We start from the raw sequence: 18,405 nt of genomic DNA on the forward strand, positions 1-18,405 counted from the left end.
TCTATTATGTTGCCTTAATATGTCTGTCTGTTTTTTTGTTTTGTTTTTGTTTTTGGAGATAGGGTTTCTCTGTGTAGCTTTGGACCCTGTTCTGGAACTCACTCTGTAGACCAGGTTGACCTCGAATTCACAGAGATTCACCTGTCTCTGCATCCCGAATGCACTGGGATTAAAGGCATGTACCACCACCGTCCAGCTGCTATGTCTGTCTCTTATCAGCATCACATAAAGCTTTCTAATGAGCCTTGAACTCATGTAATGAGAACCTACCAGCTTTGCTCTGTTACAGAATTGTTTAAACCGTTCTAGACCCTTTGCATATCCATAGGCGTTTGGAATCAACCAGTAAATTGTAATGATGGCTCCAGAACACCTCCAGAGTCAGTCTCATGCCATGCCTTTCCCAGTGATGAGAGCCTCCAGAGACCCCAGTCACCATCTCAAGAAAATCGATCATTTCAGGGCAGCCTCTGTCTGGCTTTGATGTCCTGTGACGGTTACTAAGATCACAGAGTAGAGGCTCTGAACAGACGGCTTGGAAACATTTGGTAGCAAAGGCTAGCCATGCTCTTCATGTACTTTTCCTCCCAGGGCTGATAAAAGTGATATCCCCATGGCTTTATCTAAGGGTAGTGTCCATGTCATGAAAACTTTACTGCAGCATTCTAACAAAGCAAGGTTCTCCCAAATTCTTGCCTCAAACATGATATATGTTCCCTTGGCAACAGAGGCCTCCTACGTCCCTATCCTTGTACCTGCATTTGGAAATGTTTCCAGTTAAAGAGTAATCCCAAAATTAGTCAATACTGACAGCGCGCCATAGTGAGTTTCTCTATTGGCCTCACCATCTCAGCGCCTGGGATTTCTTTCCTGTGAGTGCCAACTCTAGCACCTGATAGTCGTCTTAATGGAAATTAACGATTGCTTATCCATGTTTGTCCTCGGACAAATATCACTCAAGTCACTTCACATTTTGAAAGACTGTGTCTTAAAAACCGGGTAGTAAATCACAGTATTATTGAGTGCTCACTCAGCACTTGCTATTGCCGAGTGCTGTATGCAAAACCTAACATGTAGGATGTCATTTGATCCTCCCATGAGCCCTTCAACATGAACAAAGGAAACCAAGGCTCAGAGAAGCAAGAAAGTCACCCGAGGGCTTGGGTTTCTCAATGAAGAAGCCAAGGATGAACCTTCATCTATCTGACTTCAAAATGGGGGTGTTTCCGGGAAGGAGCAACTGAATAGCACCTTCCAGGCAGCCTTGACATAAAGAAGTCCTGAGGAAAGCCCTGCTCCTGTGGATAACTCTGACCAAAACACATATGTACAAACATATACCTGACTCTGCTTTCACTTGTTGGGGCATATATTAAGAAATGGGATTTCTGTATCATGTGACTTCATTTTTAATGAAATGTTTCATTTTTAAGGAAATGCCATAGTGTCTTAAACAGAGGCTACATGGCTTTATCCAGCACCAGCAACACAAAAGGGTTTACATATTCCATCCTTGAGGGATTGTCTCATTTTTTTATAGACAGCTGTGTTAAAGGGTTATAAATCAGTGGTTCTCAACACTTTGGGTCTAATATCGGCTATTCTGTATACAGATATTTGTGATTCATAACAGTAGATAAATCACAGTTACGAAATCACAATGAAAATAATTTTATGGTTGGAGTCATCACGACATTAAGAACTGTATTAAAGGGTCGCAGCCTTAGGAAGATTCAGAACCACTGGTGTAAAGGAATGTGCATCTCACTGCAGGTTTGATCTTCGATTTCCAAATGATTAATGATATCAGGCATCATTCTGAGTATTTATTGGTCATTTGCATAGTTTAATTAGAGACAAATCATTTATATACTTTAATTAGAGAAAGTCTCCTCAAGTCCTTTGGTCATTTTAAAACAAATTGTTGTCAGTATTTTCTACGTATAAGATAATGTCATCTAGCCAGGTGGTGGTGGCGCACACCTTTAATCCCAGCACTCAGGAGGGAGAGACAGGCAGATCTCTGTGAGTTTGAAGCCAGCCTGGTCTACAAGAGCTAGTTCCAGGACAGGCTCCAAAGCCACAGAGAAACCCTGTCTCAGAAAAAAAGATGATGTCATCTGTTATTTAATACAGTTATTTGTAGTTAAATTGTGCAAGTTCTTTACATTTTATGGCTGTCTTAGAAATGTGATTTGCAAGTATTTCCACCCATCCCATGGACTGTCTCTTCACTCTGATGCCCGTGTTCCTTCAGTCTGCTCTGATGTCACAGAATACCTAAGACTGGGTAATGTATAAAGAAAAGAAATTTATTCTTATAGTTACAGGGCCTAGAAAGTTCAAGGCTAAAGGTCTTGCATCTGACAAGTATCCTGCTGTACTATCCCATGGTGGAAGGCAGAACAAAAATGCACCCTTTACGAAGAACCAACTCCTATAACCAACCCACTCCTGAGACAATGGCATTCATCCTTTGATGGAAGCTATGATGGCTATGCTTGGTTGTCAACCTGACTGCATCTGGAATGGACAAAAACCTAAGCAGCTGAACACACCTGTGAGGGATTTTTCTTAAATCACTTGAAGTTGGAAGATCCACCTTTAATCTGGGCTACAAATTCTGGTGGCAGCCTATATAAAAGATGTGGAAGAAAGAAGCTTTTTCTCTTTGTTTGCCCTCGCTCTCATTGGCAAGTCTGTTCCTTCACTGGCATTAGAGCCTACTTCTTCGGGATCCTGGCAAATACTGAAACCAGCTAAGACATCCATCCCGGAGGACTGAACAACTAATAAGTTATTGACGTTTCCAATGCTAAACAGCCATGGTTAGACTAGCGCTGGGTCACATCCTGAAATCTGTGGTAATGAATCCCTCTTATATAGAGAGATTCATTCTATTGGTTCTGTTCCTCTGAAGAGCATCCTGACTAACACAGGAGCAGAGTCTTCACATTCTAACCACATCCTAGAGGCTCCACCTCTCAAAACTGATGGACCTTAAGTTTCCAGCATGGAAGTCTGGAGGGATACATTCAACCCATATCACCTTGATGCACAAAATTGTAAGCCAGGCGTGACAGTGCATGCCAGTCAGTACTCTGAAGGCAGAGGCAGAAGGTATATCTGTAAGTTCAAAGTCACCCTGGTCTATAGAGAGAGTTCCAGGTCAATCAGGCTACACAATGAAGCTTTGTATCAAAAAGAAGGAACATTTCGATGCACTCCAAACAGTCTTCAGTGTGTAAGTGTTCCCCCTCTTTAGTTCATTTTCTTCCCCTGTGTTGTGTTATTTTCATGCTTTAGTAAATAAAATTATTTACTTTTGATTGAGCTTTTTAACATACAGAAATGCAAAATATGCAAAATAATTCTGTGTATTGATCTTGCAACGTTGCTGGATTTACTAGCTCTCACTTATTATTGTGGAATTATCACAGTAAGATCATGACATCTGTCAACAAATTTTATCTTTTTTTCTATCCACCTTATTGTCTGATTTTAGTCACAGGTCTGTCACTGTCTCATGGGCCATAAACATTTGTATTTATTACTCCATAGTGTCTCCTCCTATACTAAGCTATAAGCTCTACAAATGCCTGCTTTACTCCCTCCCCTTTGGTGTTTAGCTCACAAAAGGAGCTCGTCAATAACTGTAAAATGAGTGAATTACCTCACCTGGCACACAGATGGAACCTAACAAATGGTAGCAAGTCATAATTATTGTTACCTTTTACACAATACTTTACTGCAAACGTAGTAATTAGGTTTTCAAATAAAAAGATTTTATTTATGAAGAATGGTCTCAGTATCAAGAAATAAGCAGCAGCACCAGGATCCCAGCTGGAGTCCCTTGGCAGGCAATTCACTCCCCGGCAGGCTCTTGGAAGAAATCCCTGTGGTCCTCACAGATGACAACACACTTCGAATGCCAATCTACACAGAGGGACTTCTATAAACAGTCCACTCCATCCTGTCATCTCTGCTCAACTCTTCCACAATATCCTAAGGGACCAGGGCTGGCCTGGCCAGAGTGCTGGCCAAGTGGCCAGCATCCAAGTCTGTGGAGCTGGAGCTGGGACAAAGACTCCTGCCAAAAGCAGCACAGAGGACCGAGATCCAGGGCAGGCTGTCACAGCCTGCTAGGAAAAGCCAGGGATCCAGGACAAACAGAAGCCAGAGGGCCAAACACGAAGCCAAGGCCAAGGTCAAAGAGGAAAGATCTCAGAGAGAGCAAGTCAGGAACCAACACAGGGACTGGTGGGGGAAGGCTTCTCTGTCACAATCCAGATGACCAATAAGGACCAGGGTTGGTGTTTAGGGCCTGAACAGGATGAGATGCCCTGAAGGACCAATGACAGACTGACTTGCTTGGTTTCTGGACAAATTTCCTGCCCAGCAAAAGTGTTGAAACGTACTCACGACTTTCTGGGAAAGTCTTATTTCTCAGAGGTTATCAGGAAAGTAACCAACCATTTTCCCCATTCTCAAACATCTTCTGAGGTGAGGTGACTTGACCTTAGACTATCACGTCATCTTAGTCACCAGCCCACTTCTCTCTAAATATAAACACCCCAAAGTGCGTTTTCCGATGAAAGTCATATATAGTTAGGATAAACACAGGCGGGTCTCCTGAGAGTGGACTTTCTGGAAACTATGGGTGCTTCAAGTCAGTACTTCTCAAACTTCAAGGTCCCTGAACCCCTTTACACTATCGAGGGGCCAGGGAGATGGCTCAGTTGGTAAAGGGGCTTGCCACCAAGCCTGACGACCAGACTTTGATCCTCAGGAGCCGCATGGTAGAAAAAAAGAACCTACTTTCACGAGCTGCCTTTGACCTCTACATGAATCCTGTGGCACATGTGTGTCCACACACTTATACACACAAAACAAATAAATAAGTAAATAATAAATGTTAAAAGAAGAAAAACTACTGAGAATGCCAAAGAGCTTTTCTTATGGTAATATCTAGCAATTTACCATATTATTATTAATTAGAATGGATAAATTTGGCACTTTATTCATTGCAAATAACAATAAACTCATTGCATATCAAAGCAAATAGCTCTATAAGTAACATAACTTCCAAAATAAAAAAGTATCAGTAAGAAGAATAGAGTTATCTTACATTTTACAAACTGTTTGAATATCTGACCTAACTAAAGACACCTTGACTTTCATGTCTGCTTTTGCTGTGAGTTGCCATTTGGGTTAGTCTGTAATGCAAACCCTGCATCGCACACATAGGGAACTGGGCATTTACTTTTCACATAGCACCTGCGAACATTCCAGAGATGCCCATGGATCTTCAGACCATACTTGTACCAGTGTCTCTCCCTGTGAAGGTTAGCAGGATGATGATGGCACAGGGGCTTACAAAGAGGCTTTTTTTTCAGTCTTAGAAAAGATGGTGCAGAGCAGCCATGAGTGGGTATCATTATCCAAGAGTTAGTCCCCAGCCAGCCCCATAGATGGCCAAGAACAGTCTGACCTCACTGCCTCCTTCCTGGGAGAGGGAATACTGAGTTAGAATATCCTCATGAGCCGTTCATGGACCATGACTGGAAGAAAGACCAACTGATGATGGGAACAGTTTGGGAGAATACTGCAAGGGCCCCAAGAAGACAGCGTTTGGCATAGCAGTATTAAACCCCAGGTACATTCTGATTCACCTGGTGGATTTAAATGCCAATTTCATTGGTCAGGGAAAAAGTCTAGACAGAAGAAATTTTTATTGAAAGGTCTTAGAAAGAACAGGGATACAAGGGACATACCTAAACATAATAAAGGCAAAATACAGCAAGCCAACAGCCAATATCAGACTAAATGGAGAGAAACTCAAAGCAATCCGACTGAAATCAGGAACAATATAAGGTTGTCCACTCTCTCCCTATCTATTCAATATAGTACTTTGAGGTTCTAGCTAGAGCAATAAGAAAACAAAAGGAGATCAAGGGGATACAAATCAGAAAAGAAGAATCTGAACTCTCACTATTTGTTGATGATAGGATAATTTAAATAAGTGACCCCAAAAAATATACCAAGGAATGTCTACAACTCATAAACACTTTCAGTAAAGTAGCAGGATACAAGATTAACTAGAAAAAAATCAGCATCCCTCCTTTATACAGATCATAAATGGACTGAGAAAGAAATCAGAGGAACATCACCCTTCACAATAACCACCAATACCATAAAATATTTTAGAATAACTCTAACCAAACAAGTGTAAGACCTGTATGACAAGAACTTTAAATCTTTGAAGAAGACACTAGAAAATTGAAAGATCTCCCATGCTTGGGTAAAAATGGCATTCTTACCAAAAGCAATCTACAGATTCAATGCAATGCCCATCAAAATCTCAGCAAAATTTTTCAGAGACCTCAAAAGAACAATATTTAACTTCATATGGAAAAAACAAAAAACCATGATAGCAAAAACAATCCTGTGCAATAAAGGAACTTCTGGAGGCATCACAATCCCTAATTTAAAACTCAACTACAGAGCTATAGTACTGAAAACAGCCTGGTATTGTCATAAAAACAGACAGGAGAACCAATGGAACCAAATGGAAGACCCAGATATCAATCCACACACCTACGAACACCTGATTTTTTGACAAAGAAGCAAAAAATACAAAGTGAAAAAAGTATATTCAACAAATGGTGCTGGCATAACTGGATATCAACATGTAGAAGAATAAAAACAGACCCATATCTATCACCATGCACAAAACTCAAATCCAAATGGACCAAAGACCTCAACATAAAGCCAGACACACTGAACCTCATAGAAGAAAAAATGGGAAGTACACTTGAATGCATTGGCACAGGAGACAACTTCCTACATATAACCCCAGTAGCACAGACACTGAGAGAAACAATTAATAAATGGGACCTCCTAAAACTGAGACGCTTCTATAAAGCAAAGAACACACAGTCAACAAGACAAAATGGCAGCCTACAGAATGGGAAAAGATCTTCACCAATCCCACATCAGATAGAGTACTGATCTCCAAAATATACAAAGAACTCAAGAAATTGGTCATCAAAAAACAAATAATCCAATTTAAAAAATGAGGCACAGATCTAAACAGAGAACTCTCAACAGATGAATCTAAAATGACTTAAAAATGTTCACTTAAGGAAATGTTCAACATCCTTAGCCATCAGAGAAATGCAAATCAAAACAATTCTGAGATTCCTTCTTATACCTGTAAGAATGGCCAAGATCAAAAACACTAATGACAGATTATGTTGGAGAGGATGTGGGGTAAAGAGAACACTCCTGCATTGCTGGTGGGAGTGCAAACTTGTACAGCCGCTTTGGGAATCAGTATGGCGATTTCTCAGAAAATTAGGAAACAACCTTCCTCAAGAACCAGAAATATCACTTTTGCATATATACCCAAAGGATGCTCAAATATACCACAAGGACATGTGCTCAGCTATGCTCATAGCAGCATTATTTGTCATAGCCAGAACCTGGAAACAACCTAAATGCCCCTCGACCAAAGAATGGATGAAGAAGATGTGGTACAATTACACAATGTAATAATAATAATGGCATTTTGAAATTTGAAGGCAAATGGATGGAGCTACAAAACATCATATTGAATGAGGTAACTCAGACCCAGAAAGACAAATATAATATGTACTCACTCATACGTGTCTTTTAGACATAAAGCAAAGAAAAACCAGCCTATAATTCACACTCCCAGAGAACCAAGACAACAAAGAGGACCATAAGAGAGACATACATGGTTCTAATCTACATGGAAAGTAGAAAAAGACAAGATCTCCTGAGTAAATCGGGAGCGTGGGGATCATGGGAGAGGATAGAAGGGGAGTGGGGAGGAAGGGAGGGGAGTGGAGAAAAATATATAGCTCAATAAAAACAATAAAAAAGAAAATATATTTTTCTATTGAATATATTCTGATTATAGTTTCTCCTCCCCCAACTCTTCCCCACCCACCCAGATTCATACCCTTTCTTTCTCTTATTAGAAAACAAGCAGGCATCTAAAATAATAATAATAATAATAATAGCAATTAAAAACAAAAGAAAGAAACAAATGGGGGCAGGGGTGAGACAAAAAAACCATACAAATTCAGAAACACACACAGAAAACCTATAAAAACACAAAATTGGACACCATGGTATATAAGCAAAAGAGGTTTATTTTAAGTGCCCAGACAAAGAATTAGGAGAAAACAGAAACAAAAACAAAATACTATTGAGTTTGTTTTATGTTAGCCATCTGTTGTTGCGCATGGGACCTGCCCTTAAGTGTTATTTGTATAACCAGTGTGGCTCTATAGGAGAAAACTAACTTTCCTTTGAGAGAAATTACTAACTGGAGATAGTTTCTGGATCAGGGATGGGGGCTTGTTAGAGGAATCTTTAATGATCACCAGCTGACTGTAATAGCTAGTAGCATCAGACTGAAGAGCCTGGTTAGTCCATGGCCTGGGCTTGAATACATTCTACTAGTTTTGCGTACAATGACACAACTCACCTCAATTCAATTACCAGTTTCATTTTTTTTTTGTTTGTTTTTGTTTTTAGCCTGTACTTGGGAACACCATGAACAACGTGATGAATATTTAGCACAATTACCCATTTACAGTTCTTAAAGTTGTTGCTGCAAATTATGTAAGTTTTAAGTTTGTGTTGTCGTTCTTTGTTTTAATGATGGTAGAAACCATCAGTCTCTATCAGCTTCCAGGGACAAGTGTCTCTAAAGATGCTGCCACTCAAGACCAGGCTCCTATATTAGTTACTTTTCTCCCACTTTGGCAAATGCCTGACAGAAACGACTAGAAAAAGAGGGTTATTTGGTTCATGGATTCAGTTGGTCATGGCAGGCAAAGAAAGCATGGCAGAATTCATGGTGGCAAAAGCTTGAGTAGATCAGGAACTAAAAGAGAATAGGACTGGAAGACAGTCTGGCTGTGACCCTCAAGGCTTGCCCCATGGCTATGGCCACTGCCTAGATTCTGCATCCCAAAGATTTCATAACTTCCCAAAACAAAACTCAGATGGGAGCCAAGGATTTGAGTGCACTAGCCCATAGAACATTTCACAGGCAAACCATAACAGCTCCAAAGCAAGGAGTGAAAACTCCCATCCTAGTACTGCCACAAAGAGGATAATTACCCCAAGGTTTTAATCTCTTCATCAAGATAGAGAGTCGGAAGTTCCTCCTCCACCTAGGACCCAATCCTAAAATTGCCAGAGGAAGAAGAAAGTTCTTAGCTGAGATACACAAAGCTGATGTTACTAGAAACCAGTATAGGAGGTGCCAGTACAGTATGCAATGATGGTGTTCACACTGCGTAGCCTATGTGTTTATACACACACATACACACACACACACACGGGAGGGGGAGGCTCAGAGAGAGGCACAGAAAGAGAAACATACAGAGAAACATAGATACAGAGAAATATAGAAAGTGAGAAATAAAGAAAGAGAGAGAGACGAAATCAGAGAGACAGAGAAGGAGGGAGGAAGGGAGGAAGGGAAGAAGAGGGAGAGGGAGAGGAGGGAGAAATATCCACACACTCACACACATTTTAGTTGGTCTCAGTGTTTTTCCCCTTTAAGATTATTGAAACATTTTGTTTTACAGAGAAGAGACAGGATGGAAACCTTTTTAATGGCTTATTCTTGGCTTGTGAACTGTCCGTGGAGAACTGGAACAAGTGAGACTCCCTACTCATGTGCCTGAAAACATCATCATTACACTTACACCCTGCCTCTGAACTCACTGGCTCACCCATGAACGTTAGCAGCAATATGGCATGGGGGCCAGGAAAGATGGAAGGGCCCAGTATGCTTTCTGATTGGGTAGGACAGCCATGACTTAATATTTTTTTTTATTGAAAGACAGAATGAATCATGTAACACTTCTAGGATCCTGGGATGTAGGCAGCTTGTCCAGCTGTCTAAGGGTGGGATCCGAGAACCTTCCAACATAGATGTACTGCCAAGTCTCATGACATCTGCCCAGTGAGATGAGCCTGCTGGACTGACAGCTAGTTTGCTTTCCTTTGGTTTCATTGTTTTTTTTTTTTTTCTCGAACTCACACAGAGAGGGGAACCAAATTCATCAAAGTAAGTAACAGAAGATGAACCAGAAGGATACTCAAGGGGACTTCTGTGCTTTGTGGAGGAATTAGATCCATTCATCCAGGACAGAACGTGGTCCAGGCTGCCTAGAGCCATTAGGGGAGTTACAAAAACAGGAAGGTAACTGAATCCAGGTGAGCCTACGTCATTAAGAGTTTTGTTACAAAGGCTCCTCCAGATTCAGCAGGTAGGATAGCAGTTCTCAGGCCTCACTAAAGGATCAACTTCCACATCAGTGTCTGGGGTGTTGGCATTAGTTTAAGCGCCAGGTGTAATGGGTTGGTTAAGGAAGCAGAGGGCTGGTCTCATGCCAGGAGTCTATCTTCCCACCAGCCCCTCAATGGATGAATAAATCTGGTCTCTAATAACAGGGCTGAAAGCAAAAGTGAGCTGCCCCCAATAGGCTCAGTAATGTGAATACTTAGTCCCCAGTTGGTGGAACTCTCTGGGAAGGCTTAGAAGGAATGGTCTTGTTGGAGGAGGTGTGTCACTAGAGGCAGGAGGTGAGATTTCAAGAGCCACTCCCAGTTAGTTCTCTCTGCCCTGCGCTTGTGAATCGAGGTGCAAGCTCTCAGCTTCTGCTCTTGCACCATTGCCTGCCTGCCTGCTGCCCTCCATTGCCTGCCTGCCTGCTGCCATGATCCCCACCACGATGGCCATGGACTCGAACCCTCGGCAACTGTGAGCCCCAAATTATATGTTTCCTTTTATACGGTGTCAATACTCACAACTCTAAGTGTATATTGATTGGCAATTTATTAACTTTAAAATCTTGAGCAAGGGTTGTAATGAAACATGGTTTTGCTTTGCTTTTTCCATCCATGTGCTCTGTTATGTAGGGGTTGTCAGTTCCAAGTGAACATCTTTCCACGTGCTCTCCACTGAAGGGCAGTGCCGTCCACTTCAAGATGGCTAACTACTTTGAGGGGAATCTGTGTCTAGGCAGTGAAATCAGCTCCCGAAACGTTCGAGCCAGCCCCTACATCTCCTCAGGACCGTTACTTGGAGGTGAGGGGTTGGAGGATCTATTCTCATTTGGCTCTACTACATCCAGCGCTCCATGAGAGTTACCGAGAGGAGGACCCCCCACCCCCTGAGCAGGAAGAGGCTGAGCTTCCTTTCCTGTGAGGTACTCTCAGCATCTCCCACACTGAAGTCTTCTTCCCTTCAGGCTCCTCCCCTGTGGCTCTCTAAAAGGAAAGTACCTTTAAGGAAGCCACTGAGCTGAACAGAAAGGACGTGATATAGAACTGCTACAGTAGACAGTTTCTAACGCTAGTGTTACAGACGGAATCTCCCATCTCATCGTCTTTCTTCCTTTCCTTCTCTATCATGAGGCTAAGCAGACTAAAACGGTACCGGTGAAATAAAAATGGCAATTTTTAGATGACCAACACTCATAAACCCTGGACAAGTCTAAAATGTTTCAAAATTTCTTTTTAATGAGTTGTTTCTCATCTGTCAGCAAGTTTTATTTGATGGCCTGAGTTACATCAGTTTTATAATTTAACATTTTGTTACTTCTGTGGATCTTTTCTTCTCTAGCCCGGGAGGAGCAAATGATTGGAAGCCTCTCCAGTCCCTGGCATCCATCCTAAGGCCCCTCCCCCTGGGGGTTGCCTTGGTTTGGACTCCACCTCCGGGAAGCCTGCCAAGCGCTGACCCCTCCCCAGGGAGGGTCAGGACCACTCCCACAGGCTATTTAAGCCTCTGCCTAGGAAAAGAACACGGGGTCTCGGGTTTGTTTTGCGTAGTGTCCTCCCCCCCAAATCCCTGGCCGTCCGCCCCACCCCCTTCTCGTTGCCATGCTCTCCAGGCCACCTGGGAGCGCTGCATTTATTAAACGTGGGCATCTTTTATTTGGTCTGTGATAATAAAAGTAACTCCACAGAAATCCAATAAGGTCAAATCAAACCAAATCAGAATGTCCATCATTTTATTAAGTAAGACGTTCTCGGGTGGCTGAGCGCAGGCGAGACAGGACAGCAGGAAGCCCATGTTTCTCCTCCAGGAGGCCACTTAAATACCCTGTGGGAGTGGTCCTGACCCCCTCCCAGGGAGGGGGGATTTGGAGTCCAGAGCAATGCAACTCCCAGGCCAGGGGCTGGGGGCCGCGCTCCCAACTTAACAGTCTGACTGGAACTATTTGCATCGGCAGAGAGGCTCTTTTTAAGATTATACCTAATAGTAAATATGGAGTCCAGGAAAGCTGACCCAGTCTGGGGCTTAAAGCAGAAAGGGGGCTGAGGAATATACTCTGCTTTGTGACGTGACGGCTTTGTTAGTGTTCAGGCCATGAGTTTACACAAGTCACAAAAGCAAATAACACATGCCTTGCTTTCTTACAAGCACACACTACAGGAAGAGATAAATATTCACATTCACACACACACACACACACACACACACACACACACATTCCTGCAAAAATAATGATGTCACTTACCTGTTCCTGAAATAAACGCTTTAACAGAGGGAGATTTAGGACAAACTTCACTCGCTGATTTGTCAAAGCTCTCATTTCATCCAAACTTAAATCATACCTGCACAGAATAGATAGCACATGGGCATTAGGACATTGACTCTGTAAGTTGTCAGAACCAAATCCAGAGCTCTGAGAGAACAGATGCTTTGGCCCCGCACACATAACAACATCCAAGGTCAGCTGGAAGGAGAAAGGGGAGGGTTTCCTGATAAGACCGAGTAAATGAGGCCACCACCACTCCATCTCCTCTGCAGAGCTTTAAAGCAGTCTGGGATGACCCAAGAGCAGGATGTGTGGAGGGAGATGGGGCAGAGAGTAGAACCTGTTGGTATAAGGAGAGGACTGTGATAATGTGGGGAGGATTATTCAGAGTCAAACTGTGAATCCCTGACTCCACTGCTCCGCTTTTGAATGAAGTTAGAGTCACTGGGAAGTTACTGTCCTGTTTGGCTGTCCAGGCAAATGATTGAGCTTGACCTAGTAGCGTCAAAACTACCCTCGCCCGGTAAGAAATTTCTGCCCTTCTCCTATCCCACCTGCATTCTGTCATAACTGTGACAAAGGCTTGGGCTATGCTGTGTCAGGGACTATTCAAGAAGCACTCTTCCTGCCTGTCTCCTACCAAAGGGTCCATCCCGCCTTCCGATATTTTGGCAGCATCTTTCACCAATCCCTCAGTACTTTTGTCCTTCACAGGTATTTTCCTCCATCAAGTCTCTGGCATGTCTAGCTCCATATTGGCGTCTATTTCTCAACAAGCCTAAGCCTAGGAGGAGAGGTTCCTCTGTGTCCTCTAATATTTCCATGCAAATCACAGTAGAAGCCTAGAAGAGCCTCATCCATGGTTGATATTTGCCTCTGTCTCATATGGTATCATGGCAATACCAAGATGAATCAGACACTGATACAGTCATGATCTTAAAACAACAAACAGGAAAAATTCTCACCAAAGAAATATAAGTCGTTTGAGGAGGCATTACATAGAAATTATACAACTGAAAAATATGGTAGCCAAAATTAATTAAAACACCTCTCTGATGAAAATAGCACCTATGGGAGTGACAGAGAGAAAGTCTGTGAACTCATGAGAACGTGCTAGGTCTGAAGATTGTGTCCTCTCCCTTCTCTTTCTTTCCCTCTGAGACAGGGTTTCTCTGTTTAGACCTGGCTATCTACTGGCTCTGTAGACCAGACTGCTGGCCTGGAACTCACAGATCAGCCTGCTTCTGTCTCCAGTGCTGGGACTAAAGGGTGCACCGCCAGCACCCAGCTGGTCCTCTCCCTTTTCAGTTTTTCATCACCCAAGTGATACATTTGGAGGTAGGGGGTCTTTGGGAGATGAGCCTATCATATGAGAAGAACTTTCGCTCATGGACTGCGATGTATCACAATTCAAAGTCTAAAAACTAATAGCAAAAATTAGGAAGACAACTTGAGAGAACCAGTGCAAAGGGAAAGACTCACAGGGTAGCAACCAATCTCTCCTCTGAAGCCACAGAGGCATGGGGGGGGGGGGAGGCTCCAGGTTGTTTGTCTGTTTGTCTGTTTGTTTTTCTTAGCTCAGGAACAAAAGAATGACAGAGCAGGTCTTACATCCGAGGAAACTGCCTTTCATGAATGAAGGGAAATAATGAAGACATTCTCACAAAGGCATCCTTCACATGACATAAGAGAGATGTGGCTTGGTGACACAGCGCTTGCCTGCTGTCTACAGGGCCCAGATCCAGACTCCAGCACAGGGGGTGGGGAGATAGCAAGAGGCAGAGAAAAGAAACAGAGATAGAGAGACAGAAAAAAATGTGATAGCTAAAGGTAGTTCTCTCAACAGAGAAGAAATTATCAGCGGGCGCGCGCGCGCGCGCACACACACACACACACACACACACACACACACACACGGCTGGGACCTACAGAAAGAGAATGTCTGAGTGGGTGGAAACAGTATGACAGACAATGACAGGCTAGTTTTCATGAAGGTTTTTTTTTTTTCTTGTTTGGGTTTGGTTTTTTTTTTTAATAGACCTTCCTAAGGCAGTGTAGGTTGGTTGCAAAATTGAACAGGAGGTACAGGGATTTCCCATATACTTTCTGCCCATGCACATGCATAGACTCCTATATTATTATATCCACCTCCCAGAGTGGGATGTTAGTTACAAACAATTAACCTGCACTAAAGCCTCAAGTCCACAGCTTACAGAAGGTTCACTCTTTTTTATTTGTTTATTTCATTTGAGAAGTTTTGTTTGGTTGGTTTGATTGTCTTTGGTTTGAATCAGAATCTCATTCTTTAGCCTGGCTAGTGTAAAATTCATAATATAGACTAGGCTGACCTATATAAATCATGGCAATTCTCCTGCATCACTCTCCCAAGTGCTGGGATTACAAGCTAACACATCAAGATCAGAATCATTTATTTTTAAAAAAAGGATTAAAAAAAAAAGGATGTGTCTGTGTGTGTGTCTTATGTGTGGCATGTGTGTAAGTGTCCAGGGATGTCAAAAGAGGGTGTCAGATCTCTTCCAAGGAGTTATAGGTAACTGTGAGCTGTGAGGTGTGGGTGCTGAGAACCGAACATGGGTCCCCTGGAAGAGCAACATGTGCTCTTAACCACTAAGCTCCTCGGGGTTTATTCTTGATGGAGTATAGTCTATGAATTTAGACAAGTCTACAGCTGCATGCATCCATCATCAGATAAAGCACTTCATAATGAACACTCTCTGGGCCCCTCCAAGTTCAGGTGGTCTCTTCTCACCTTCCTTTGATCTTTGACCTTAGTAGAGTGTGTAGAAGGAGTGGTGGGCTGCATCCTGCCACCCGGCTAGCTTTACATCTGTAATAATTATACGAAAACTGTATTTTTTTAAACATTGTCTGGCCCATTAGTTTTAGCCTCTTATTGGCTAATTTTTATATCTTGTTTTAACCCATATTTAGTAATCTGTGTAGCACCACAAGGTGGTGTCTTACTGGGAAGGATCTTAGCCTGTGTCCATCTCAGAGAGGAGAGCTATGGCATCTGTCTGAGGCGTCTGTCTGACTGTTTTTTTCTCCCATAATTTTGTTTTGTCTACTCCGCCTACCTAATTTTTTGTCCTATTAAAGGGCCAAGGCAGTTTCTTTATTAACCAATGAAAGTAACACATAGACAGATGACTCTCCTCCATCAAGAGTGGGCTGAGCTGGGAACAGGAAGGGAAGGCAACAGAACCATCCACAGAGTGTTGGCAGCAGCTGGAAAGGGATAGCCATCAGTAGCTGCAGTGACAAAGGGCAGCAAGGGTAGAAATGATGAGGACAGTGGAAACAGAGAAGATAAGACAGGGCAAAGAGCCTAACGTGACAATCAAGAGACTTTGTGACAAGCCAGAGAAGAAAACCTGTGGGTCCTGATTGCTGGACGAGATCTCGGGACCTTCCAAGCTGTAAGGACCAAGGTCTCAGACACCCCAACCTGAAATCCCTAATATCAGTTGCCCGAGAGCTATAATGCTTGTCTCTGTAAAACTGGGGGTGCCAGTCTCCAAGGCCTACAGTGTATTTACCATTTCTACTCACAGAGGCTGGAAGCTGGGTTACGGGGGCTACAGAAGCCTAGTGCCAGGCTCTGGAGATGCAAGTCCTCATGTAACGTATCTCCAGCTTGAATCCCTCCAGCAATCAGTTCTGACTTTGGAAACCAAGCCTGGCATCATTCATGAGGCGGTCAGAAAACAACCTTCATGAACCAGTTCTCTCCTTGCACCACATGGGTTCTGGGGCTCCAACCCAGAGGTCCTCGGGTTTAGCAGTAAATGTGAGCCCTCTCATTGGCCCATAAAATGCATTTCAAAGCATATACTTAAAACAACCACTAGATGGAACTTGTTCGTCACTTGAACTGTCACCAGGACTGGCTTAGTTATCAAAGAAATCAAGCCAGGATGGAAAAGCATTAGGGAACACCTGGAAACATGAACACTGGTTCTTCATAATCGCCCACCAAAGTGGCCATCTCTGAAGCAGAGAAATGGAAGCCACGTGGATGGTAAAGCCGTTGTGGAGACAATCACAGGCACTCTGAAGCTCTAAGCCCTAAGCACAGGTTTGACGGTGCATTTTCCTCATTTAAAGACCTTTGTTGGTTACTTCAAGTACTGTTGCAAGCAAGGGTGTAAGTCACGCCTAATAGTTTACTTGGTATTTTCACAGCTATGATACCTGCTCTGTTTTCCCGAGTCTGTAAAACAGGGAGATGTGACAGGTACTGCTCCCCTGTCTCACTCTACCTACGGAGTCCCATAGAACCAAGGGATGTTTTAAGTATAAGAATCAATGGCATTCATGCCACAATCAGGAGCCAGGCCTGGCATGCTCAGGGACATCTAGGGTCAGCCATGAAGAGAGGGTCCGGCTGTAACCCCAGCAGTTCCCTCACCATCTGACTCAACTACCGGTGTTCTGTGTGAAATTGTTCTTGAAAAAAGACTGCAACCAATCACCAAGGACACACTTGAAAGTTCTCTGCATTACGGCATGCAACCAGCAGGAAGAAACGTCAGAAATTCTATCGAGGAGCTGCTGGGAAGGGGGGATTGTAGGTGCAGTAATGGACTCTCAGAATGAGAGATCTCTCTAGAAAGCATGGTTCATAAGACAGGACCAAGGCACAAGGTTCTAAGTGAAAATAGAGCCAAATCACACATGCCCATTAAGAGTGGCTAAGATAAAAATAGACCTGGCCAACCGTTAGCAAGGATGCCAAGTCACCAGATAGCTCTCTGCTGGTGCTGGGATTGTGAAATGGTACAGCCACTTAGAAAAGTTCGACAGTTTCTTGTGACATCAACATGTAATTCACATACAACCTGTGATTCCACTCCTAAGTATCCACCCACGAGAAGAGAAACTGTTTGTTAATCAAACAACAGCAAAACTATACACAAATGTTTACAACAGTTTTGTGCAGTCATCAAAAACTGGGCACACTCTTACAACCACAGAATCTATTTTTAACTCTATGTGGAGGGATGGGGACACTTGGGACATCAGTGAGCCAGTAAGGGGGTGGAGGAGGGTAGCAAGAGGTAAATACAAGCAAGGGACAATAATGTATACATATGAAAATGTCATAACAAGATCCATTATTTTCTATGCTAACTAAAAAACTGATTATAAAACATTCTGCATATGGGAAAAACCCAAAGACAAACAACCCAAATGTCCCTCACATGGGGAGTAGGTAAGCCCCCTGTGCTGTATCCATACAGTGATAGACGTGAACACCAATTTAGATGGCTCTCAGAGGCGAGTGTAAAAGAGCCCATATCAAAAAGGTTAATCCTGTACAAGCACCATTTTATAACACTCTCAAAATGACAAAAATTATGGAAATGGATAACAGCTCAGTGGCTGCCAGAGGTTGGGGCTGCAGAAAGAGATTGATTCTACAGGAAAAACACAAGGGAGTTACTTTGTGATGTTGTGCACTTGAGTGTGGCATTGGCTATCCACATGGGATAAAATTCTACAGAAGCACACACACACACCAAGAGGTCTGAACAGATGCTTCATATAAAAGGATATACAAATGACCACCAAACACAAAAGAGAATTTCAGCACCAACAGGTATCATGGGAAAACAAACTAAAGCCATAACGCAATGCCAGTGTGTGCCCATCTGAACAGCTAGCATTGTTTCAGTGACGACATCAGTTGCCGGTGAGAGACACGAGGGTATAATGCTCTCCTATCTTGATGTAGAAGTGTAAAGTAGTGTTAGCCTTTTAAAAGTGACCGGCCAGGGTTTAT

General features: G+C 42.9%; 1 protein-coding gene across 1 annotated transcript in view; it reads right to left on the bottom strand.

Moving 5' to 3' along the window:
- The window catches only part of Acoxl (acyl-CoA oxidase like), a 257,337-nt gene extending 244,666 nt beyond the window's left edge, over positions 1-12,671 (bottom strand). Inside the window, exon 1 of the mRNA XM_038330539.1 lies at positions 12,579-12,671. Coding sequence (XP_038186467.1) covers positions 12,579-12,653 — 75 coding nt within the window. The 5' untranslated portion in view covers positions 12,654-12,671. The remainder of the gene's footprint in view (positions 1-12,578) is intronic.
- Between the last annotated feature and the right edge of the window lie 5,734 nt (positions 12,672-18,405).

The sequence above is a fragment of the Arvicola amphibius genome, chromosome 5 (genome assembly GCF_903992535.2).
Source record: "Arvicola amphibius chromosome 5, mArvAmp1.2, whole genome shotgun sequence".
In the NCBI taxonomy this organism is placed as follows: Eukaryota; Metazoa; Chordata; class Mammalia; order Rodentia; family Cricetidae; genus Arvicola; species Arvicola amphibius.